Here is a 26,899-nt window from a genome sequence, read left to right on the forward strand (position 1 = left end):
GCATCATCAGGTGTCAAAATACACTTAAATGAACTTAGATGGCGATTTAAAACCTATGTCGCCAATTGGCATAAAAATTGTCATACTCACTGTTGTCAAGTAGTAAAATATAGTACATTGCCAGTAATAAAATGTACACTGTCAGTCTTCCTTTTATATGTAGAATCTAGTTCTAATATTCTGTGTAGAGGCATTCAGCACAATGGCGACTGCACATCTGATCGCTGTGATGCAGTAATCAGTTAAGAAGCTTTAGCATGCATTCTCACAGTCGTGCATTACAACTGAGCACCTGCTGTGCCTTCGGACACCAATAAAGAAACATTAAATAGTCAAAATTACTAGTGCCATGGTCCCTAGATACCGATCTTGTATAAATGATTCACAGAGTTCTTGCCACAACAGATTTGTATTCAGACTCGAGCTTTCAACAGCTTCTTCTGTCATCATTGTCAGAAGATTTCTGTAGGCTATCAGTTACTAGTTGGTCAAATTATGTCATGGAGACACCTCGAAATCATGGAACTTCTACCAGATATTTGTCAACGTCTGTGGCTAAAGAACATTGGTAGCAATGCTGATTTCATTAGCTGATGGATGCTTGTTGATTTCTCTCTTGCTTTCACCATGAAGTGCCCATTTCCTTGCTCCGCTAAGGGTGTCCCTGTTAAAGTTCCTGCTACATATTCCAATCTCAACACCTTTGATGACTGAATCCCAGTAGGTAGATGCATAGGACAATATTTTCATTTTATCAAACATAACTGTATATTATACATATCTGACATGGTAAGAACTCTGTGAAGCCTTTATTAAGAATGACACCACAAAAAAGTAAACTGTAATAGTTACATGCCAGTAATTTCTGCAGTGCAGTCTGGTTGCAAAAAAAATAAAAGTTACAAAATTCTGAAGCTTTACAAAAAGATATTGTTGTTATAGCCAGATAAAATTTTAGAGTGGTCAATTTGACCACTTCTTTAGCTGTATTGTTAATCCGTGTTTGAAAAAAAGTATTTTAGTTTGACTTTTTAAGTAAACTAATTTATTTGTGGCAAATTCTAGAAGCAGTCATGTGTTTGGGTTTGGGTGTCTTAGTGTTTAGGACAGAATGTAAAAATAAATACATTATAAAAGAGACATGTGGATTGAACCTTCTTTTTGAAAATCTGTTTCAGTCTTTGGAGCAGGTTATGATGTCTACAAGAGAGCCGTTGGAGTGGCATTTCAAGCAGCTAGATCATGCTGTTGGTCTCAGTTTCAAAGGTATTTTGCAGAACTGTTACCCTTCACTGATAGTTGTTTGTATTTTGCATTTATTTTGTTACAGCTTCCCTCTAACCATTGACATGAATGAAATTTTGTTTTTCCTTTGCTGGTATATACTGTGCAATAACAAATATCAACTAAACCTATTAAATATTTTGCTTACACGTATCTTTAAAGTAGTGTTGTTGTGCGTATTTTGTTCAAAAGAATAAAATATAATACCAATGCTTCTTCAAATTACTGGTTTTCAACAACTTACCACCAACAAAAATTCAGTATGAGTTCAGACACACTGTTAAATCTCTTCAAGATGATACATCAGTCCCAAAACTACAATTATAGAGACTGAGAATGTACACAGTATGGTACTGAATAATTAGGGATTAAAGATATTTGAAATTTATCTGAGTATAAGACGACTCTGAATATAATATGACCCTCTCTCCCTCTCTCTCTCTCTCTCTCTCTCTCTCTCTCTCTCTCTCTCTCTCTCTCTCTCTCTCTCTCTCTCTCTCTTTAGAAAAAAAAAGGCTCCTTGGAAAAATTTTATTTTCAACATTGTGTGGCTAAACAAAATTACAAACTGTTTTAATAATATAAATTAACTTCCTTAAAAAGTTAACATTTAACTATTCTGAGCTTTTTCCATTTAATGATTATTTTGATAGTAAAAGAAGAAATAAGATAAACAAAAAGAAATGATTTACCTTCATTTTTATTTTCACTTCCTTTTTTAGCTTACTATATCTGTTGGATTGATATGTTTCATTACCTTCATCACTATAACACAATCTTCATTCATAATCCTACTGTCATTTCTTCCTTCTTGACTCTCCTCCCATAGTATGTCATCTTCTGAGCCATCCATAGCATATGGTATGCAGTAATTTTGGAATCCTTTCATAATAGATTCACTTGAGATTCTGCCCCAGACAGAAAGGATCCACTGGCCCAGTATGGATACCGAGGGTCCTTTAACTTCCCCCTTGGAGTGAGAGCACAATCTCCTAGAAGAAGCCACTTGCTGTAAATCTGTTGCAGGTGGACCTTGAAAGATCAATTCTCAACATCCATTAATTTAAGTGGTGAGGTCATGTCGCCGGGAATTATCACCAGGTCTACGTTGTTCTTTGCTATCAAATCCTGAACTTCCTCGGTGAGGTGTCCCCAAAATAATTCAGCACTAACGTTTTACTTCTGTTAAGCAAAGAGCCTTGTATTCTGTTCCAAATAATCTGCAAGCAATCTAGCATCAGATCATTTGTCATCCATCCCTTTTCAGCATCTAAACATAAGCACTGCACGCCATTTTTCATTCATTATCATTTTCTTGCAAAGAATCACATTGGGAAGAGCTTCCTTCCATCTGCTAGCCAACTCAGCATTGCCATTATTCTGGACTTTTCATTGCCAGAGGTCCTTATATTTTTATTGTCCTTCTCATCAACAGTAACATTTGACAGGATATCAAAATAAGCAGATGTCTAATCAGCGATGTGCATATGACATAGCAAATAGTCAATCCATTTGCTAAGATTGAATATATGACACTTATATGCAATTTTTTTTTTGTCATACACTATGGGAAGTCACTGATATAGTGAAATTTTGCATCGTAATGTAAGCCATTTCAATTTGTTATCCTCACATTCCAGCTAGTACTTGCTTTGAATTCTGCGATGCGCGCAGTTGAAAAATTGTTCTTTATTATCAGTGACATCATTTGAATAATTTCTTGACTAATTGGAACACGTTCATTGTGTTTCTCTTTCATGCCTGAACAACCTGCTGTTCCAAATCATGAAGTCTCTGCTTTGGTCTCTCTAGTATGCAAAACTGACATTCTTTAATTTATTTTTTATCTGACACCACCTACGGCTATTCACTTTGATGACACCAAATTTTCTTCCTGCTACACAATTTGTTGTGGCCTCTGCTTCATGAATCACTATTAACTTAAAATGAGTGTCACATAGTCTGTGTGAACCATTTGGGTACTGCAGACGTTTAGATTAGTGACACCTGAGTTTCTCCTGGCATATACAATTTTCAAACAACTTACGGGTATTCAGCCAGGTAATGTTAACAGCAGGAGCACACCCCGCCGAAATATCAGCGGTCGCTGTTAATATTACCTGGATGAATTCCTGTAAGTTGTTTAAAAATTTTACATTAGTGTTTCTCAGCTGACTCATAGCTGTAATTTGCCTCCATTATCAATTCCTACAATTTACAAGTCTTACAGCACTGACAGTATAAGCATACTGAGTGAAAAATATGTTGTCCCTTAAGCTTCCTACAGCTGAATTGGCAGAAATTGTACAACTTCAGATTAATGTCATAGCCAAAATTGGAAATCAGCAGTGCTGTAGGACAGAGGCAATTTTAAGAGCCCCACATAAGCAATAGAAAATGTGGCATATGCAGAAATAAACATCCAAATATTTTTGACAAGCAAGAATATGTCATTGTTGCTTGTGAGCTGTGTTATTAGTGACCTGTGTAACCACAATTTGTGGAGGCATAATACTGTTTATATATTAATTTTATACATTAACTTAATTTGTGTGGCCATATTTTCCATAGTTACTGTGTAAATACTGATGGTATATTAAATCCATCTATAAGAAAATGCATATTTTGCCATCATACATGTTTTATTGGAATAAAACATCATCAGTGGTCTGTAATGGAAGATATGTAAATGTGGCTTGCTTTCCAGATCAGTATTTTATGTCCGATTTTCACTCACATCAGGAAACACTATTTGCTTGCATGCTTTAGGTGTATTCCTTTCTTTCCCCCAAACTAGGAAATGCGTCTAATCCCAAATTGCTTTGTGGTAGTGCATTGTGTTGCATTTTACATCAAGAAGTGCATAGTTCTGGAAAGCAGTGTGGATTTAGGCTGAAATCAACAGTGGCTAATGAAGGAATACCTTGAAAACATGCAAGCAGGTGCCATTTCCTGATGTGAGCAAAAATCAGACATAAAATACCATAAGTAACAAACCGTTTTTTGATCTGGAAAGCGAGCACCATTGATAATGTTTTGTTTCAATAAAACGAAACATATTTGGTAACAAAATACACATTTTTTGTAGTTGCAGAGAGAGAGATTTAAAATACCTTCAATATGAGACATTAACCATCATTATTTTAATCTTGTTGCATGCATAGTGTTCTGTGATATGATTAGCTGATGAGATCAAGTGTCTTGTTCTGCAACTGACTGATAGAAGCAAAGCAGGCAGCCACTACCTTGATGTCATTGCTCATGTGGCTAACAAGTGCTGTAGTTGAAAGTTTTCATATTTACGCTTGATTATTACGAAAATATGCAGTTTCAGTGATACATCACATTAAAGATTTATCCAAAAGACATTTTGTTTTGCTAAACTGGCAGAAGCTACTCTGGTATATAAAATCTTTACTTAATGGATTACATGGGGACCTCAGCAGCAGTTTTGTTGGTCCACAACCACAATAAGTTGGCGATTTCTGTGGTGGTTGTTGGGAATGGCAGGAGGCAAACATTGCCCTACATTAGGTCTGGAGGAGCATGAGAGGAAGGCAGCATTGGCTGCTTGTTGCAGGACTGGCACTGTTACCTGTATCAATGTGCACAGTAAAACAGTATAACCCCACTTTTACGTTCCCTGAATTAATGTTTTCCCGCTACTTACGACATTTTTTATTGGTCCCCTATGCCCACAATGGTAATTTGCACCTGATTTTGTGTCAACATATTTATGATTTTCCCGTGATTTATGCATTACAAAAAAATGTTTGTGGAGAAAAGGATAACGCTGGCATGATGTTGGCCGTCAGGTAGTATTTACAAATGTTGCGTGGTTAAGTTTCTTGACACCATTGCACTGTACTGAGTGGATTTGAACCAGTAAATGTGTAAAAGTTGGAACAGTTCATGCCATATCTCCCGCTGCTGCCAAGATCTACTTTGCTTGGGAGTAACTAGGTTTGTTCGAATGAAGATATCATGACCAGTCACAACCATTTCCAAACTGTCTCTACTGCGCAAATGCAGTTTCGTGATTTTTGTGATCATCATGACACCTTTGTCAAACAATATTTAGTGTGTTTCGGAGTATGGCTACTTGGGGCACTAGTTTACAGTATCATTCACTTTGCATTGCTCAGATGTTTGTAGTGCAAACACAGCACTGGTTACGTATTTTATTCATGCTGAGCAAAACATGTTTCAAGATTTTATCCTCTTTGTTAAGTGCAGTATTTATGAATGTATTTTTTATGACGTTACACAAACAATGTGAGTGATGGTTTGTGTGTGTGTGTGTGTGTGTGTGTGTGTGTGTGTGTGTGTGTGGTTTTCTACATAATTGATGAGGCACAGTACCTGATAACCTCAAAAAGATGACTACAGTGCAAGAGACACAGAAGAACATATATTCAGACACCACACAAAATACTTATTTACATATTTGCACTTGACAACGAGAAAAAATTCTCTAAACGTGTCGTGCTAAGCATGAAAAAATACAAAAATAGAGCAGTATTTTATTACTTAAATAATGAATGACATCTGCAGGCTTACAAAAACATTGACTGTGACATATGAAATTAAGACAAACGTTCCGGCTTCCCAGACAGTTGTCAGTTCCAGTTACATTAGTGGTTTTTATTTGATAATATACCTTCATAGATAACAAACAAGTTCCTGACAAGTCTTTTAATGCCTGTTATGTACATATATATAAAATGCACGTGAGTATCTTATATGTAACATTTATAGCTTAAAATGTTATTTCCTACATTTTGCATTTTCCTGTGTTTTACACCATTTCTCTTAAGTACCTTGAAAAGGGTAAAAACGGGGTTTCACTTATTTCACATCTAGGGACAGCTTAACATTGCTCACACTTGGAGAAAGCTGAATAATTTTTGACTAGTGCTGATTTTGTCCATTTCTGGCAGCACCAGTAAAATCGTCAAGTTGTTATGGATGAGCAGTAGTTTAATCTGTGAATGTAAGATGACCCCATATTTTTTGAATGAATGGATTTGGGGGAGAAAACCTCTTCTTGTAATTGGATAAATTCAGTAACTGATAAACTAAAAGAAGTCGAGCAACAAGATTCCTTAGCACCATAACTATTCTCAGCATATCTATAACATATTTTCAAGTCCCTAATCTGGAAAAAAGAAGAAAGAGTTCATATTAACCATCTCCATTTCTCTGATGTCATTGTATTGTTGGGCTTTAATACACATAAAAGTCAACAATGAATGGAATAAATTTAGTTGGGAAGCGGGCCTAAGAATCAGTTTTGGTAAAACTACAAATGTAATGTCAACACATCAGAAAGGAAAACAATACAGATTAGAAGTGATGTTATAGAAAAAGTTGATGATACACTCCTGCAAATGGAAAAATTAACACATTGACACCGGTGTGTCAGACCCACCATACTTGCTCCGGACACTGCGAGAGGGCTGTACAAGCAATGATCACATGCACGGCACAGCGGACACACCAGGAACCGCGGTGTTGGCCGTCGAATGGCGCTAGCTGCGCAGCATTTGTGCACCGCCGCCGTCAGTGTCAGCCAGTTTGCCGTGGTATACGGAGCTCCATCGCAGTCTTTAACACTGGTAGCATGCCGCGACAGCATGGACGTGAACCGTATATGCAGTTGACGGACTTTGAGCAAGGGCGTATAGTGGGCATGCGGGAGGCCGGGTGGACGTACCGCCGAATTGCTCAACACGTGGGGTGTGAGGTCTCCACAGTACATCGATGTTGTCTCCAGTGGTCGGCGGAAGGTGCACGTGCCCGTCGACCTGGGACCGGACCACAGCGACGCACGGATGCACGCCAAGACCATAGGATCCTACGAAGTGCCGTAGGGGACCGCACCGCCACTTCCCAGCAAATTAGGGACACTGTTGCTCCTGGGGTATCGGCGAGGACCATTCGCAACCATCTCCATGAAGCTGGGCTACGGTCCCGCACACCGTTAGGCCGTCTTCCGCTCACGCCCCAACATCGTGCAGCCCGCCTCCAGTGGTGTCGCGACAGGCGTGAATGGAGGGACGAATGGAGACGTGTCGTCTTCAGCGATGAGAGTCGCTTCTGCCTTGGTGCCAATGATGGTCGTATGCGTGTTTGGCACCGTGCAGGTGAGCGCCACAATCAGGACTGCATACGACCGAGGCACACAGGGCCAACACCCGGCATCATGGTGTGGGGAGCGATCTCCTACACTGGCCGTACACCTCTGGTGATCGTCGAGGGGACACTGAATAGTGCACGGTACATCCAAACCGTCATCAAACTCATCGTTCTACCATTCCTAGACTGGCAAGGGAACTTGCTGTTCCAACAGGACAATGCACATCTGCATGTATCCCGTGCCACCCAATGTGCTGTAGAAGGTGTAAGTCAACTACCCTGGCCAGCAAGATCTCTGGATCTGTCCCCCATTTAGCATGTTTGGGACTGGATGAAGCGTCTTCTCACGCGGTCTGCACGTCCAGCACGAACGCTGGTCCAACTGAGGCGCCAGGTGGAAATGGCATGGCAAGCCGTTCCACAGGACTACATCCAGCATCTCTACGATCGTCTCCATGGGAGAATAGCAGCCTGCATTGCTGCGAAAGGTGGATATACACTGTACTAGTGCCGACATCGTGCATGCTCTGTTGCCTGTGTCTATGTGCCTGTGGTTCTGTCAGTGTGATCATGTGATGTATCTGACCCCAGGAATGTGTCAATAAAGTTTCCCCTTCCTGGGACAATGAATTCACAGTGTTCTTATTTCAATTTCCAGGAGTGTATTTTGTGTTGGATCCTGTTACAAACACAATAATTTAATGGAAAGGAAAAGAAGAAAACAGAGGAGTAAAAATGGCCAGAAATATTTTTCAGCAATGGAAATTCTTGTATGGAATAACAGTATGAATTAGAATACAATGCCACTCACCACATAGAGAATGCATTGAGCAGCAGACATGCACATTTAAAAGTAGACTGTTGGATTAGCTATCGAATAGAGTCCTTTGTCATATAAAGAAATACATACATGCACAACTCTCACATACTTGGCCACAGTTGACTTTGTGTGCTATGGCCGTCATAAGTAATGATCTCAGCTTCAGGGGGGGGGGGGGGGGGCTGGTAGAAGTACAGAACATGTGTGAGGCAGGAACGCAGGAACGGAGAGGGTTGACAGGGTAGGAGTGGAGAAAAGTGCTGCCTGTGGTAGTGTGCATAGATATGGTAGCTGCTGGATGTACTGTCAGGAGGCTGTGCTGGAGTTGGGGGGGGGGGGGGGAAGAGGAGGGGGGAAGGATTACGTGGGCGTAGTGCGGATAGAAGGCATGTATGGGACTGGAATGGGGGCAGGGAAGGATTACAGTAAGATGGACAACAGGCACTAGTGAAGATTGAGGCCACAGGGGTTACAGGAACAATGCATATTTTGCAGTGAGAGTTCCCACTCGTTCAGTTCAGAAAAGCTGATGCTGGTGAGGAGATTCCAGGTGGCACAGGCTGTAAAGCAATCACTGAAACTGGGTACACTGCATTGCACAATATGCTCAACAGCTGGATTGCACAGCTGTTTCTTGATCTCATGTTGGCAGTGGCCTTTTATGCAGACAGCCAGCTTGTTAGCCACACCCACATAGAATGGTGCACAATTTTTGCAGCTAAGTTGGTAGACTGTATGTCTACTTTCACAGGGACCCTACCCTCGATCAGGCAGGAAATGGTTGTGACAGGACTGGAGTAGGTGGTAGTGGTAGCATGCGTGGGACAGGACTCCATCTAGGCCTTTCACAGGGATATGAGCCGTGGGGCGAGGGGTTAAGAGCAGGAATGGAAAAGTACAGAGTGCTAGTTGGATGGGCAGCAGGACACCACTGTGGAAGGTGTGTGGATGATATTTCTCATTTCCTGGCATGAGAAGTAATTTACATATTAGCAGAGAATGTGATTCAGTTGCTCCAATCCTAGATGGTGCTGAGTCACTAAGGGGCTTCTCCTTTGTGGCTGGTCAGTGGATACTTGGAGGATGGTGTGTGACTGGGACACAAGGTGTGTGATGTCAGTTTCTGGAGTCTCAGTGAGACCTTTGGTATATTTACAGAGGGGCTCAGAGTCAACACAAAATCAATACTGAATGCTGCCTCACTCATTTTACGCATCTGTCTAGCCGTGATTCACCTCCACTTGCCCCCAAGCATGCCCTGATAACATTCCAGGATCGAGATACGGACTTTTACTGTGAAAAGCTTTCAAAAGCGTAGGGTTGCTGAGCAAGCAATAGAGACATACATGTTGGCAGGAACAATCTGGCATGGAAGTCACAATTATGATTGTAATTGGGGAGGACAAGTAAATGGGCAAATGAATGATCAATAGTTCAAGAAAGTTACACTAGACTGTTACTAATCCAGCCATTCCTTGCACATATGGGTGCCAAATTAGCAGAAGTTATAGATTATTGAGAGTATCTTACATTTAGTGTAAACACATGGTGATTATACTGTATTAAATCCAAAGATACATTCATTTTCATGGAATAGTTAGTGCTTAAGTGTGTACAAATACAGTAGAATCACTCACTATGAAACTTGTTCCAAATTTTTAGTTGTCACAATGATGACACACAATGGCAGTATGATTTTCACACAATGGCTTTCTAAGCATTACAACGGTACTGCATGTTTCTGATTGTTCTATAATGTACTCCAGGAAGATGTTGTAGCTTCAGCACTAGCAGTATGAAATATTTTCATGTTCTCTGCTCCTGTACCTTCTTCTTCATCAGTTTTATCATAACTTTGCTCTACACTTTTGATTATCTCAACATCTGTTAAAGTTTCGTCATAAATAATTGCTCATCCAACATTGTACTCAGCAGCAAATGCTTTCTGCAAAGAACTTCAGTTCAACTTATTTCTAATTTTGAGTTTCTGCTTGAGATGTAGCATAATGTGTTTCCCTTTGAAGCCGTGATACTGAAACATAAAAAAATCCGCAATTTCAAATATGTATAACGTTTTTTAACATTGTACTTAACTAACAACTTTGTTGCACATGAGAATTCATTATTGTATGCTCCATTTCTTCTTGAGCGACTAGAGGCTGGAAGTGAGCCAGATGACTGAAAGATCAGGCACTGATGGCTAGATTAGCAAGAGTTTAGTGTGTTTGCCAAAGTTCAATAGATAAGAAAAGTTCAAAGTGATGACCTACTAATAGAAAGCATGTAGATGGAATTATGAAACTTTTAGCAGAAACATGGCTGAATATAGCTGACATTTGTAATGCATGGAAAAATCTGGAGGGCAATTTGTTCATTAGGGTATTTCAAACACCTGTTGCTGCTGCTGCTGCTGATTATGATTATTACTTGCCATATGGTTATGACAGTGAAATATCCGAAGAATGTTCAAACAAATACTTCAGCAAATTTCAGGATGTCTTACAGCTAATTCACCTTTAGTTGCATAAATAAGGAAGACACAAAACAAAATGCAAGAAATATATATAAGTACTTATTGTTCTACAACTGACAGTAAAAGCAGAAGGCATGATTTGCATGACAAGTTGGGAGCGCATTTATAGAAATCTAAATGTCTATAAAAATTTCTGAAATTAGATGGGAAAATATTGCAGAATTCATTAGCCATAACATTTTAGTTATTATGGGTTCACAGCTTTGCCTCTGTGCATGCAGAATAGGATGATAATAGGTGTGCCATTCTGCAGTGGCCTTCAGCCACTATTGCCCAAGTTCTTACCATTTAGAAAAGTCAGTTTTTTTTAATGTCTTATGAAAGTATAGATGTGAGAAGTATTCAAATTGGGAAACTGTTGGCACTAAATTTATTACTTTGCCTTATGTCGCACTTTTGTCTGCTGAATATTATATTATAATAGGTTTTGTATTTCCACTGAGAGCCTATCCATTTCAGCTACAGTTCTGTACAAAAATGCAGCATATCATGTGCAACACAATAATACTTACAACACTCTTATGAAGAGGATGTATAGCTACTCACATAGAGGAGTCATTCAGCCACAGACAGGCGCAATGGAAAGTCTGCTAAACATTAAAGCTTTTGGCCAAAAGGCCTTCTTTGGAAGTAGCAAACACACACACACACACATTCACATAAACACAACTCACACACATACATGGCCACTGCCTTCAGCCACTATTGCCCAAGTGCGAACTATAACTGCATCTGACGTGGCTAGTAAACTGAAATGGTTTTGGGGGGGGGGGGGGGGAAGGAGGAGAGGAGGACATGGGGGTGGAGAGAAGTAGAGCTGGGCCGGGGGGGGGGGGGGGAGGGTGAGAAGGAAGACAAATAGAGAAGGGGTGTGCTGGCAGAATAGAAGGCATGTGTAGCGCTGGAGTGGGAACAGGGAAGGGGATAGGTAGGTGGAGGACATGGAATAGCAGTGGCTGAAGCATCAGGGCTTATAGGGATGTAGAGTATGTTGTAGGGAGAGTTAGCACCTGTGCAGTTCAGAAAAGCTGGTGCCAGTAGGAGGAATCCAAATGGTGCAGGTCGTGAAGCAGTTACTGAAGTGAAGCACTTCATATTGGGCTGCATGTTCAGCAACTGGGTGGTCCAGCTGTCTCTTGGCCACAGTTTGTCAGTGGCCATTCATGTAGACAGACAGCTTGGTAGTTGTTAAATCCTTGTAAAAGCATGGTTGCAGCTTAGTTTGTGGATCATTTTACTGCTTTCACAGGTAGCCTGCCTGTGATGAGTTAGAAGATGCTTGTGACAGGACTAGAGCAGGTGATGGTCAGAGGATATATGGGGTAGGTCTTGCATCCAGGTCTATTGCAGGGATATGAGCTGTGAGGCAAGGGTTGGGAGCAGGAGTGGAGCATGGATGGACAACGACACTGCGTAGGTCTGATGAGCAGTGGAATACCACTATGGGAGCGGTGGGGGAGGACAGCGACTGTGATATTACTCATTTCAGACTAGAGATACTTGGAACCCTAGCGGAGAATGTCATGCAGTTGCTTCAATCCTGGGTGGTATTGAGTCGCAAGAGGAGTGCTCCTTTATGGACAGATGTCATGTATGTAGGTGATTGGATACAAATGGCATGATAGACCTGTTTCCGTACAAGGTTGACAGAATAATTTCAATCTTTCAGAGTTGAGTGAGATCATTGACATATTTGGAGAGGATCTGCTCATCATTACGGATGTGTTTACCATAGGTGTTGGTACGGAATGGATGGCATTTGTCGAAGTGAAGGTATTGCTGATGGTTGATAAATTTGATGTGGATTAAGGTACTGATAAGCCACCATTGAGACAGAGGTCAACGTAGAGAAAGGCTGCTTATTGGGTTGAGGAGGATGAAATGAAGGAGAAGGTGTTGGGTTTTGGAAGAAGGTGGATAGGGTGCCCTCACAGTCAGTAACGAAAATGTCATCAGTAAAACAGAAACAGGTGAAGGGTTTGGGTTTCTGGGCGGTTCCCTTACCCCTCTCCTCCTCTAGAAGTTCATGAAGATGTTGGTATAGGATAGTGCCATGTGGATGACTATTGTTGTACTGTGGATTTGTTCAGGAGTGATGCCTTGAAAGGAGAAGCAATTGTGGGTAAGAATTATTTGGTCATGGTTAACAGGAAGGAGATTGTAGGTTTAGAAAAATTAAGCTTTGGTAAAGGTGGCGACAAGGCGATGGGCATTGGCGAAGATAGTACGGAGAAATGTGGTGTCGACAGCGATGAGCTGGGTGCTGGAGGTGAAGGAACAGGAACTATAGTTGGTGGAGGAATAAGTGCCTTTTATGTAGGAAATTAGGTTACAGTTAATAGGCTGAAGGTGAAGGAGAACAGAGATTCATCAGTGGGGCATTAGTAACCTGCCAGAATGGGGCATCCTGGGAGGTTAGGTTTATGGTCTTCAGACAGCATGTAGGAGGTAGGACTTCAGGTAGTGATAGGCGTGAGGAGGGAGATATATTCGGAGGAGAGTTTCTGAAATGAGCCTAAGGATTTGAGGAGGGCTGGAGGTCCTACTGGTTTTTTGGTAAGGGGGTGGCGACAGGGTTTGTAGGTTGACTAATCTGACAGCTGACGAAGTGTCTCTAATAGGTATACCTGCAGCCCCCCTTTGTTGGAGCCTCATCTACGTCTACATCCATACTGTGCAATCCACCTGATGGTGTGTGGCGGAGGGTACCCTGAGTACCTCTATCGGTTTTTCCTTCTATTCCAGTCTCGTATTGTTCATGGAAAGAAGGATTGTCGGTATGCTTCTGTGTGGGGTCTAATCTCTCTGATTTTATCCTCATAGTCTCTTCGCGAGATATACGTAGGAGGGAGCAATATACTGCTTGACTCTTCGGTGAAGGTATGGTCTCGAAACTTTAACAAAAGCCCGTACCGAGCTACTGAGTGTCTCTCCTGCAGAGTCTTCCACTGGAGTTCATCTATTATCTCCGTAATACTTTCGCGATTACTAAATGATCCTGTAACGAAACGCGCTGCTCTCCGTTGGATCTTCTCTATTTCTTCTATCAAACCTATCTGGTACGGATCCCACACCGCTGAGAAATATTCAAGCAGTGGGCGAACAAGCGTACTGTAACCTACTTCCTTTGTTTTCGGATTGCATTTCCTTAGGATTCTTCCAATGAATCTCAGTCTGGCATCTGCTTTACCCACAATCAACTTTATATGATCATTCCATTTTAAATCACTCCTAATGCGTACTCCCAGATAATTTATGGAATTAACTACTTCCAATTGCTGACCTGCTATACAGTAGCTAAATGATAAGGGACCTATCTTTCTATGTATTCGCAGCACATTACACTTGTCTACATTGAGATTCAATTGCCATTCCCTGCTCCATGCACAAATTCGCTGCAGATCCTCCTGCATTTCAGTACAATTTTTCATTGTTGCAACCTCTCGATACGCCACAGCATCATCTGCAGAAAGCCTCAGTCCACTTCCAATGTCATCCACAAGGTCATTTATGTATATTGTGAATAGCAACGGTCCTATGACACTCCCCTGCGGCACACCTGAAATCGCTCTTACTTCGGAAGACTTCTCTCCATTGAGAATGACATGCTGCGTTCTGTTATCCAGGAACTCTTCAATCCAATCAGACAATTGGCCTGATAGTCCAAATGCTCTTACTTTGTTCATTAAACGACTGTGAGGAACTATATCAAATGCCTAGTGGAAGTCAAGTAACGCAGCATCTACCTGTGGACCCATGTCTATGGCCCTCTGAGTCTCGTGGACGAATAGCGCGAGCTGGGTTTCACACGACCGTCTTTTTCGAAACCCATGCTGATTCCTACAGAGTAGATTTCTAGTCTCCAGAAAAGTCATTATACTCAAACATAATACGTGTTCCAAAATTCTACAACTGATTGACGTTAGATATATAGGCCTATAGTTCTGCACATCTGTTTGACATCCCTTCGTGAAAACGGGGATGACCTGTGCCTTTTTCCAAGACTTTGGAACACTACGCTCTTCTAGAGACCTATGGTACATCGCTGCAAGAAGGGGGGCAAGTTCCTTTGCGACCTCTGTGTAAAATCGACCTGGTATCCCATCAGGTCCAGCGGCCTTTCCTCTTTTCAGTGATTTTAATTGTTTCTCTATCCCCTTGTCATCTATTTCGATATCTACTATTTGGTCATCTGCACGACAATCTAGAGAAGGAACTACAGTGCAGTCTTCCTCTGTGAAACAGCTTTGCAAAAAGACATTTAGTATTTCGTCCTTTAGTCTGTCATCCTCTGTTTGAGTACCATTTTGGTCGCAGAGTGTCTGGACATTTTGTTTTGATCCACGTACCGCTTTGACGTAAGACCAAAATTTCTTAGGATTTTCTGCCAAGCCAGTACATAGAACTTTACTTTCGAATTCATTGAACGCCTCTCGCATAGCCTTCCTTGCACTACATTTCGCTTCACGTAATTTTTGTTTGTCTGCAAGGTTTTGGCTATGTTTATGTTTGTTGTGAAGTTCCCTTTGCTTCCGCAGCAGTTTTCTGATTCAGTTGTTGTACCATGGTGGCTCGTTTCCATCTCTTACGATATTGCTTGGCACATACTCATCCAGCGCATGAGTTTTGAACTTTGTCCAGTGATCCTCAACACTATCCGTACTTGAGACAAAACTTTTGTGTTGAGCCATCAGGTACTCTGTAATCTGCTTTTTGTCACTTTTGCTAAACAGAAAAATCGTCCTGCCTTTTTAATATTTCTATTTACGGCTGAAATCATTGATGCCGCAACCGCTTTATGATCGCTGATTCCCTGTTCCGCGTTAGCTGTTTCAAATAGTTTGGTCTGTTTGTCACCAGAAGGTCTAATATGTTATCACCACGAGTCGGTTCTCTGTTTAACTGCTCAAGGTAGTTTTCAGATAAAGCACCTAAAAAAATTTCACTGGAGCCTTTGTTGGCAGGTGGTATTATAAGATTAAAATTAACTTTTAGGTGGTGGATTGCAGTTCTTCCTGTGCATGTAAGGTTGATTTCAATGCTGAGGAATTTGGGAATGGTGGTGAGGTAAGGTTCGAGGTTAGGAAATTCTGGAAAGTTTACAGGGGGTGATTTGGGAGCAGTGGGGTTGGGCCACAGTTGATTGCAGGAGTGAAATGAGTCAGCCAAGGCTCGATATTGGTTTTGGTTTGAGTCAGATTAGTAGGATTGGTGTCAAAAAAGTGTTTCCACTGTAGGGGCTCCAGAATAATTGAGTTTAGATGTGGGTCAAGGCCTTTGGAACGGATTGATACTTCTGTGGTACTGAGGATTTTGTCGTACAGGTTCAAGAGTGTTTGAGGTCTGAAGAATATGGTGTTGAGAAGTTGTTTCTGATTGTATTGTAAATACAGGGTGTTACAAAAAGGTATGGCCAAACTTTCAGGAAACATTCCTCACACACAAATAAAGAAAAGATATTATGTGGACATGTGTCTGGAAACACTTACTTTCCGTGTTAGAGCTCATTTTAGTTTCGTCCACCTATGCTCAATGAAGCACATTATCATGATTTCATACGGGATACTCTGCCTGTGCTGCTAGAGCGTGTGCCATTACAAGTACGACACAACTTGTGGTCCATGCATGATGGAGCTTCTGCACATTTCAGTCGAAGTGTTTGTACGCTTCTCAACAACAGATTCGGTGACCGTTGGATTGGTAGAGGCATACCAATTCCATGGCCTCCACGCTCTCCTGACTTCAACCCACTTGACTTTCATTTATGGGGGCATTTGAAAGCTCTTGTCTACGCAACCCCGGTACCAAATGTTGAAACTCTCCGTGCTCGTATTGTGGACAGCTGTGATACAGTACGCCATTCTCCAGGGCTGCATCAGCACATCAGGGATTCCATGCGATGGAGGGTGGATGCATGGAAAGTAAGTGTTTCCGGACACATGTCCACATAACATATTTTCTTTCTTTGTGTGTGAGGAATGTTTCCTGAAAGTTTGGCAGTACCTTTTTGTAACACCCTATATACGAGTAATAAGTGTGTGAAGCAGGCTTGATCAACTACGAGGGGATGTGAGGGAGGTTTGGAGGCTTTTGTAAAGGTGGTTGATAGTGGTAGTGAAAGGCGGGAGCCGATGGTGAACAGATTGGAGAGTTGTTTGAGATGGCATTGTGCATGCTGCTGTAGTTCATGGAGGGCAAGAGTTTCAGTCTGGGACATGGGTTGCAGGAATCTGGGATTGCACAACAGCAAAATTTTACATATGGAGAAGGTATTACAAGGAATTTTTGGTCTAATTTATCTGGTACTGCAGGACTAGGTTGATGCAGGCTGTGGACTTGTGGAATTTGAACAGATAGAGAGGAGAGGTTGCAGTGGAGATGGGTAATTTGATAGTCGGGTCAGCTGGAAGGATCCCACGAGCTAGGCAACAATGCAGGCACAATGGGAGTGGGTTCTGGCTAGGGATATGGAAACTTTTCTGTAATGGTGCAGGTGGAAGGAGCAAGAATTCATAATGGACGATAAAAAACAACTGCCTAAAAGAATGTAAGGATAAATCACAAAAAGAATGAAACAGATGAAGTATGAGGAAAATAAGATGAAACTTGGAGGGAGGACAGCCATTAGTGAATAGAAAAAAGAACTAAAATAAATGTGAAAACACTTTGGCATAGAAGGATTATACTGGAGGGATGCTGGTTGTTGGGTGGATATATATGAAGAGGGGGGTCATCAGGTGTAAATGGATTAAGTGAGGTCAGTATGTGCATGCTGGAATAAGGGAAGAGAGCCTGACTGCATCTGGCACCCCATCCTGTCCCCTGCACATTGTAATCCTACTCTCCCACACATCACTATTAGAATTCTCCATCTTTGCACAAATTTTGAAAGCTTAGATAGGCGTAAGGTATACTCAAAAAGAACTCCTTTACTTATCTTGATTTACTCTTCATGTTGTTGGCTGTAATTAATTATTGTGTCTAGGGGGACATTCTTGAGGCTGTAATTACGATTTAACAGGTTCCTTAAGACAAAATAACTGATGAAGATTTGCCTATTGCTATGAATATCTTTTATTTTATCCCATTCTTCTATACCACACTGACTTCACAATCTCCATTTTTACCACACAACAAATTACATTATTAGAAACTTAATCGAAAACACATCTGATCCATCAGTTGCATGCCCACTACTACTTACATTCTGCTGTACTCACAATTACCAAAGAGTTACAAAGCAAAAGAGTTTACAAACTTTCTTGACAGGAGAAGAATCTTTACCAAACTATATCATTGTTTTATAAATAAATCCAGAAATTAATTTAATAATTAGTGTTAAATATACTGCAATTAATAATATGAATTTTAAGTATGCCAGAAATTTTGTAATTTCAAATATTTTTAAAAGAAGAGTGCACGTACAAAGTACTAACAAATTGATTTCTTTTTATACATTTTAACCTGAAATGTAATACATCATATACAAAATCAAATGAAGTTCATTCAGTTAAGCAGCTGAGAAAGTTCACCTATACAAGAATCGAGAGCATACATACTATTGGTTATTTCTACAGAAAAAAAGGGGATGTTAGAGGAGGGTGATCCATTATAACGTACCTGCACACTCTCACAGTCATCACACCACCTTCTGTCACTCCTACCTGCTACCTCTTCCTTTCTCCAACTCGTGATTCCTTCTTGCCCCCACCACCCGTCGCAGACTGCTACTCACATCAGACACGGTCGCAGTCGACAGCTGGGCCACAGTGGCCTGAGACAGTGGGCATGAGTGCGTGCATTGTGCTTGTCTGTGTATATTTTCTATTTCTGAAGAAGGCCTTTTTGGCATAAAGCTTAAATGTTAACAACCTTTTCATTGTGCCCATCTGTGAATCAACATCTACTCTGTATGGCAAGTAGCAATGTATCCTTTTCATGATATTGTGTGTGTGTGTGTGTGTGTGTGTGTGTGTGTGTGTGTGTGTGTGTGTGTGTGTGGATGGGGGGGGAGTTAAAGTGGGAATTATTGGCATAATCAGTAACAAGGACATGAGCTAGACTATTTTGGCTACTAGCTATTTTTTTGATTTGTCATAGCTATTACTGTGCTGTTGAATAGCTGTGGATGTCAGTAGATTACATATTTTCTTACTTCTTACTAGGAAACAAAAACAACCAACTCTGATTTTGTGTTCCAGAACAACAAATACAACAAACGCTTTACCATGCTAAAAACCAGTAAAGCAAACTGAGGTGAACCTTAAAATCAGGTTAGCATATTTAAAGCAGTCAGTAATGTAAACAAATATCAGGAACATGTAAATGAAGTTCACCCAGCACTATAACACAATATTATTTAGCAAATTGTGCTGTTTTTCCGATATGAAGTTAAAATATATAATAGCCATCTACAGCTTGCAAATAAGGAAATAGTTTTAATAATATGTTAAAAAACAATTGGTCAGTAGTATAACCTAGCTCAGAATCAAAGTAGTACAGAAACAGTAGTTCTCACATTGACACACATGAAAAAAATCTTTGTTGGAATATTTAGTCTAAACTCAGACAAAGATATTCTAGATGACATGCTGCATTCACTGTTTACTTGCAGTCAAAATCGGCCAAAGTGACAGTAAATACAAAATGTAATGTAAAGTAGCATTCAATTCATAGAATTATGATGTAACAACAGAGATAAATATTGTGTCAACAGATTTCCAACTTGCACATTTTCCATGTCTGTATTTTGAGAAAGAATAGCAGTAAGCACACTGGCTGTGATGAAGTATGTTTTGGTAAACATAAGAAATTGATTTGTTGTGAGATGGTGTCTTCTGTTAATCATTACTCATAGACGTATTTCAAATCCTGAGTTCTAATACGTTTTTGTATCTTTAAACTGCGGAGAACTACGTTTCTGTTGAGTTGGGGGGAAAAAGAAGAAGAAGAATCATGTTATTTTTGTATTCTAACTCATTCTTTCTTTATAGTTACAGTTTTGCTTGAAAGAGTGCATACAGTCATTTGGCACACTGCAATACCTGAAGGTGCACTTACAGTTTCCAAAACGATATTGTGAAATAACTTAAAATAAGGCTGTTTTATGACATTAAGTGTCAGTTGTGTGTGCAATCTCTGGTGTCTTAACCTTTGGAAAGTCAGTTCCTACAAGTTTTTTTATGTACATTATTTCTGTTTTATTCATATGAAAATTTTTATTATGCTATAAACTGGTAGAACCTGATCTATGAACCATCATTTTTATGGTATACTTCATTATGTAAAAAAAAGGTAATGTTTTCCTGTTACAGCAAATTTTCATTTTGCTCTCGTGGGGCATCTTCTTAAGGGATTCAGACATCCAACTCCAACGACAGTATCTCGAACAGCACGTGTTCTTACTAGTTTGCTTGGGATAGTGGCAAAGCCTCATAAAAGAGACAAATTTGAAGTAATGCCAGAGAGTGTTGCATATTTGGCAGGTAAATTTCTTCATTTATCATTACTTGGTTGTTATGTCGCATTTTTGGTAATTTTTTGCATGACAATTCGTTTTTACTTTCAATAATTACAATTTAACTTCTCTGTGCATACATAAATTGAAGTTCCCTGAAAGCTTCGCATTGTATATTCAGACTAATCTCAGGAACTACTGTAGAGATTTTTATATGGTTTGTATTAACAGGTAGACTTTTTATGAGGAAGGTTTGTGTGTATAATTTATGAATATATTGTGGCAAACAGGCGGGACTATGAAGAAATAGTCAACCACCGTGTGAAAATGATGCTATTGTCATTTAGTGGTGAATGGCAGAACTACTTGGCCGACAGCAGTGTGTGACAAGACCCTTCCTTTTGTGTCCCGACAATAGGCGGTACGTGTTCCACACAGTGCACTCAGTGTGCATGTCCCTTAAAGTATTCAGATATTATTTGTTTGTACACTTTCAAATTATACAGAAGACTGGTAACGAATCTCCTGGGCGGGGTGGGGGGGAGACCATTTAGTCCTTTTAAAGGTGATACAAACATAGGCATAATCTTTTTGAATGGAGTTCAGAAATTTCTTGCACATGAATACAGAAGATTTGGAAATACTTCTACAGATGGCTGAGGGACACATTTCAAAATATGATAACAATTTCAGACTGCTAATATCTGTTTCCCTCAAAGCAAAAATCACATTTTGTTCTGTCAATTTACTGTGAAATCTTCAGACTTTGAAATATCATAATAAATATTTAAAGGAATCAAATGTTTTTAACAAGTAGTGTTCCTGCAATCACTTGAGAACAAGGGCACAGAAAAAGCAACATGCAAATCCAAAACATGTGCTGTTTTTATTTGTGATACAAAAAAAGGTTTTTTCTGAAAAATTACTTCAGCAACTTAAACAACTTCCCTTTGTTTAGATACAGTACATCCTTTCAGTATTTGCAGCAGATACTGAGTTTTCAGCTTGAATCAAACATGGATGTGGACGCGAATCTTTATGAAGCATGGCGAAAGAGCCTACGACAAGAATTGTGCCAAGTTCTAACAGTGCATCACAGTGTGTACTAACCTACACAATAGGAGTGCTGTAGCATGAGCTAAACATGTAGATCATGCATGATTTTTCTTATTTTTCTTCTTCTTTGTGCGACCTCAGCCAGCCACCGATACATACTGAATGACTCACACGCACATAAACCCATCATTCACATACAGTATTTACATGCATCTTAAAAGTAACCATTATTTTCAGTACTTATTCTGTTGAATAATAGTTTTAAATGGTATTTTCATGTAATGATTCAACATTTTTGATGCATGAGTCTTAATCTTATATTATTGTTCACACTGTTTCTTTTTTTGCTCACTCCGTAAACACTACTTAAATGTTATTACAGTTATACTGATATTACAGGATATGTTTTGTTGGAAGAAGACAGATCTCAACTAATGTTTTGTAGTGCATCAGTCTTAGTGTAATTCGAAAGAAGGAAAAGAGTGTGTGGGGTTACATTGGTACGGAAAAGGAACTATGGTATAATCCCCTTCTCTCTGCCAGTTAATCATGCGATATTCCCTGTTCCCATGTTTCAAAAGAAGCACGTATTATTTATTCATATCACAGTATCTGTAGCTCTCGACTCACTAGCTCTGATCAGCAAAAACCAAGTCTTCAGGCAAATATTACATGTAACTTAGATTTTGCCAACATTGCAAATAACCAAAGCAGTCACACAGTAGCAGCCTTAGTTTCATTATCCTTTAAGGTAACTTTGTTGTGTGGTTTCGAACAATCTGAGCTTTCAGTTGACAAAATATATAGTGTGCATCATAAGTAATAACAAAAATTGAGATGGGTCAAAGTATACAATAACAGCAGTTAAAACATTCCAGTAAAAACCCCCATAAACAACTGATTTATGAGACAATTGTGAATGTGTGATTGTGATGATCCACCACTAACTTCAGTGTGAAACATTAGCCTAATTAGTAGAACTATATGGGAATTGTAAACTTTTCAATTAAGTTCCCATCTACTTGAGCTCAAGTTTGAAGCATGGCTCATGTTTGGAGAAGTGAGTATGTGCATGACGGGGCAGCAACACATTTTGCTGCTGACATAAGACATCAGGTATCTTGCCAGTAAGGTCCAAGATAGACAGAGCGAGCAGGCCTTGTACTTTACCTGCCCTCAATCCTCTGGATTTTTCTATCTGGGTTGTTCTTAAAAAGGCTAAAGAACTGGAGTAGCAGCGGAGGGGGAGTTTGAAAGAAATTGTCACCCACTGCGGAGACAAATAGAGATGAGAAAAACTGTTCTCTCTCTCTCTCTTTTTCTTTTTTTTCCCTCCTCCAAAGATCAGATCACAACCGGTCACTCACTGAAGTGAACTAGCTCTGTTTCATGGCAGCATTCACCATTCACTCGCAAAAATAAGTAAGAGGAAGGTACATTGCCTTTTTGTTTCAGACGTTAAACTGTATTTTTATCTGATTTGGTCCTATTTTGAAAGCACATATAAAGAGGAGTATTACTTTCGTGTTAAGTCCCTTCTAATTTTCAGATACAGAAGTTTTAAGTTTTGTCTTCTGTGAAAATTGTAAATATTACACTAAAATCCTAAATATTTTTTATCAAGTAGAAAAATTTTGAAAATGAAGACTGATTCTTGTTGTACTTTTATACTTTTATTGAAAAAAAAATTATAACAGATGTAATTGAAATGTGTCTGCAGTCATCATTTACAGTCAGTATTACCACATACGTTCCTATTAGGGAAAAATTTATCAGTGTAGTCATTTATAAACAAAATATGACCCATTTTAGTCAATGTGAGTCTCTTAATCTTCTCAGCACTCATTTGTCCTGCTCTTGAAAATATATCTTTCATGGGACACTAATGTTGTCATGATACATAATACTCTTACAACCAGCTGATACAGCACAGCCCACCAGTTTTTTTTGTTTCCCACCAGTTTAAGGGATTGCTATTTCTAGGCAAATATCCCTCAACTAAATATGTGTCCAGCTCAACAATTTCTGCCAAGAGCACCATGCTCCATGAGTGCAGTGAGATAGCTTGCAATCTAATCCAGTGGGGAGTAGTGAGCTAGAGATCTACCTTGCCATCTGATTCCTGAGAGTGGTGGGGAGCAATGAGCTATTAAGATGGCCTAGAGTGCGATCATTGGGAGTGACGGGCAGCCTGAGCTGTTGGGAGGGGAGTGATGCATGGATCGCTTCGTGATATGGTCCAACTGCATGGTGACTGAAGAGCGCAGCTTTTATGATCACTGGCAACACATTACAAGTGCGATCCTAAGTCAACAACTCACTCAAAAGTATGTAAAGTTTATTGACTTCTGAAATTTGAGATATTCTTTTAAAATCAAGAGTGGAAACATGATGCTAGAAGTATTTCCGTCTTAATGTATTGTTCTGAAGCACTTCTGTATCATTTGCTTTGCTAACTTTGTGGTTAATGTGGTGGATTGTGAAGGGAGGGAGCTCAGGTTCGATTCCTGGTTGGGTAAAAAAAATTCCACTTGGAAACTGGGTGTACCATTGTGTTTACATTCATATTGTCATAATTATAAGGGGCATTCAAAAAGAAACGAGCTGGAGGCATAATTACAGGAACCAGTACCTGTATGTTAGAAGTTTTGACTCTGGCTGTTGAGACACTTGTCCCACTGTGACACAAGGCGCTGAATGGCTGTGTCATAAAATTCCCAGGGCTGTGATGTTAACCAGTTCCATACGTACAGCTGGTCGTCGTCGTTCACATGAGTGTAGGAAAGGTTATGCTGACATTCTTCTTTGACCAAGATGGCCCCCTTCTGATTCACTTCCTCCAGCACGGGACAACAGTGAACGCCCAGCGTTACTCACAAACCTTGACCGTCCTTCGCCAAATGATCAAATCAAATGACCAGGAAACCCCCCACCCCCACCCCCCCTTGGGGTCATTGTGCTCTACAACAATGCAAAGCCTAATATGGCCAACACAGTCATGGCACTCCTGCAGAAATTCAAATAGGAGATTCTCGGCCACTCTCCATACAGTCTGGACCTCTCTCCCTATGATTACGTCATTTTTGGACCCCTTGAAAAAGCTCTGAGTGGCAAACAATTCACCTTGAATAACGATGTCCAGCTGTATGTGCAGAACTGGTTAACATCGCAGCCCCGGGAATCTTATGAGACAGCCATCCAGTGCCTTGTGTCACAGTGGGACAAGTGTCGCAACAGTCAGGATCAATACTTCTAACATACAGGTAGTGGCTTCTGAAATTATGCCTCTGGCTCACTTCTTTTTGAACACCCCTTATAATATTACTATGGAGATGGCTGAATGGGTGTTGCATGCCGATAGCCAGTAAAGTGGGGGAGGTGGGGATGGGATGGATCTTTCTTTATTTTCTGTTTTCATGGAAGAGAAAAGCTTCATGTACTAGTAAGGTATGCAAATCTGCATATGCACATGGTGCACATTTTTGGTAGCTTGGGAAACAATTTCTTAAGGATGTGGGGCGGGAACCCCTTGCAGCAGCCTAGCATAGTATTTTCATCCTTCTCATTGCAGCCACCAGAGATGCATTTTGAAATCAGATGAGCTACCATTCATTTTTTCCTAATCATCCATCACCCACTCTTTAAGCCAATTCAGGAGTGAACTGCTCATCTCTAGAGACAAATGCAGTATTGCATTCATACGCAAGGATAACACTCAGAATGACTTGTTTTCATAGATGCAAATGTACAGTAAATTGTTAAATGTAAAGTGCTCAAGCAGTATTTTATTTCTTGTTAAGATAGGCCAAGGGTGAAATTTGAGCCCAGTTAGAGGGGAGAATGTTCACATTTAAAAAAAACATTTGTACTAACTAGGATAATACGTCATACTGAAGATATTGGTGGCTCATAACCACACATTTGCAAATGATTTTTTGGAAGTAGATTCATGTCAACTGGAATGTTAATTCTTCTATTACTGTATACTTCCATACGTACTGGTTTTTCAAGAATTAGTTTCCTCTGAAGGCTAACATTTTCTCCAAATGAAGAACGAGACACAGTTGCCACTTCTTAGGTTCTATTCTCACAATGGTACAGGGCAGGGATGCTTACTTACCCACTCGTCTCTCCTCCCATGGCAGTCCAAGTGCAAGGCAGAGCTAGTACCCTCCACTCCCCTCTCCCACAGGGGAAAAAAGAAGGAAGCAAACAATATGTATAAAACCTGCCACACACTAATGTTTCAAAGCTTTACTGATGAGTTTCAAAATGTATCATAATATGAATCATTCTTAGTTGCAACTATAATGGAAATTTTCCAGTGTAAAACATAATTATGTTTTCCAATAACTCCTATAAAATGTATTTTTTTTAAGTACAACTTGCACATCACATGGTCCACTATTTTTAAGTGTGCGTGTTAGTAACTACTATTTCTGAAATTGTTTCAAAGAATGAGAGTTATACAAGAATTAAATGACATGAAATATTTCAGTAAAGTAGTGGATGCTCTACATAGTGTAAAGTGCTTAGCACACTCTACTCGCATTCGGGAGGACAGTGGTTCAAACACACATCTAGCCATCCTGATTTAGATTTTCTGTGATTCCTGTAAATCGCTCCAGGGAGATGCTGGGGTGGCCCCTTTCATAGGGCAGGGCCTATTTCCTTTCCCATCCTTGAACTATTCTGAGTGTGCACTCCGTCTTTAATGAACTCAACATCGACGGGAGGTTCAATCCTAATCTTGCTTCTTTCCTTCCCATCCTTATTTCACTGACAGAAATCACAATTGTGAAGTTTCACAAGTATAGGATTGATCATGACAGAAAAAATATCATATATATGGGGTCATGTATACTAGGAAAAGAAGAGAAGTGCACAAAGGAAAATGACCATATGTCATACAAACAAACCAGTGATTAGGTATTACAAATGGGTGCCATGTTTGGCTCATAATGTGGTCAGTAACACATGCAAATAAGATATAATGTCTTGAGAAACTATTTAGATTGTTTAAATGGCTTTAGAAATGAGAGTTTTCATGTAGATTCTGATTTCTCAGCACTGGTGTCAGTGTCAGAAGAAGTAAGAAGTCGGTGCCACGTGAAGCATTCTGTGAGCAGAGCAATGCCAGAATCTGGATCCACCGAAAATTTTCCAGTCGACATCAATGTGAATCTGATACAACAAGTGAGTAACACTGGAAAACAGTATGTTGCTAAGATCATATTGCTTAATATAACTACAGTTGCTGTCATATGTAAGTAATTTCTGTGTAATGATTTGTTCCTTGTTTCAGTGACTGAGCTTTCAAATTGAACCACTGATTATGTGATAATTTTTAAATTATGTCTGTTTTATAGTGAGGAGATATGAATACTTGCTAGTGCAGTAATGACCTTCATAACATATAATAAACAACAAGGAAGGAAAAGATAGATTGCTACTTACCGTAAAGATGACACTTAACAGTTGCAGACAGGGACAATTAAAAGACACAAGGAGTAGGTTTAATAATGAATAGAAAAATAGGAATGCAGGTAAGCTACTACAAACAGCACAGTGAACGCATTATTGTGGCTAAGATAGATACGAAGCCCACACC

The 26,899-nt window shown here is 40.0% G+C and overlaps 1 protein-coding gene across 6 annotated transcripts in view; it reads left to right on the plus strand.

The window, feature by feature from the left end:
* Positions 1–26,899, plus strand: part of LOC126354139 (neurofibromin) — a 447,919-nt gene that overhangs the window by 329,390 nt on the left and 91,630 nt on the right. For all 6 annotated transcript variants that reach the window (XM_050003542.1, XM_050003568.1, XM_050003586.1 and 3 more), the window contains 3 exons: positions 1,179–1,266; positions 20,090–20,260; positions 26,357–26,484. In XM_050003542.1, coding sequence (XP_049859499.1) covers positions 1,179–1,266; positions 20,090–20,260; positions 26,357–26,484 — 387 coding nt within the window. The remainder of the gene's footprint in view (positions 1–1,178; positions 1,267–20,089; positions 20,261–26,356; positions 26,485–26,899) is intronic.

This window comes from Schistocerca gregaria, chromosome 1, assembly GCF_023897955.1.
Source record: "Schistocerca gregaria isolate iqSchGreg1 chromosome 1, iqSchGreg1.2, whole genome shotgun sequence".
NCBI lineage: Eukaryota > Metazoa > Arthropoda > Insecta > Orthoptera > Acrididae > Schistocerca > Schistocerca gregaria.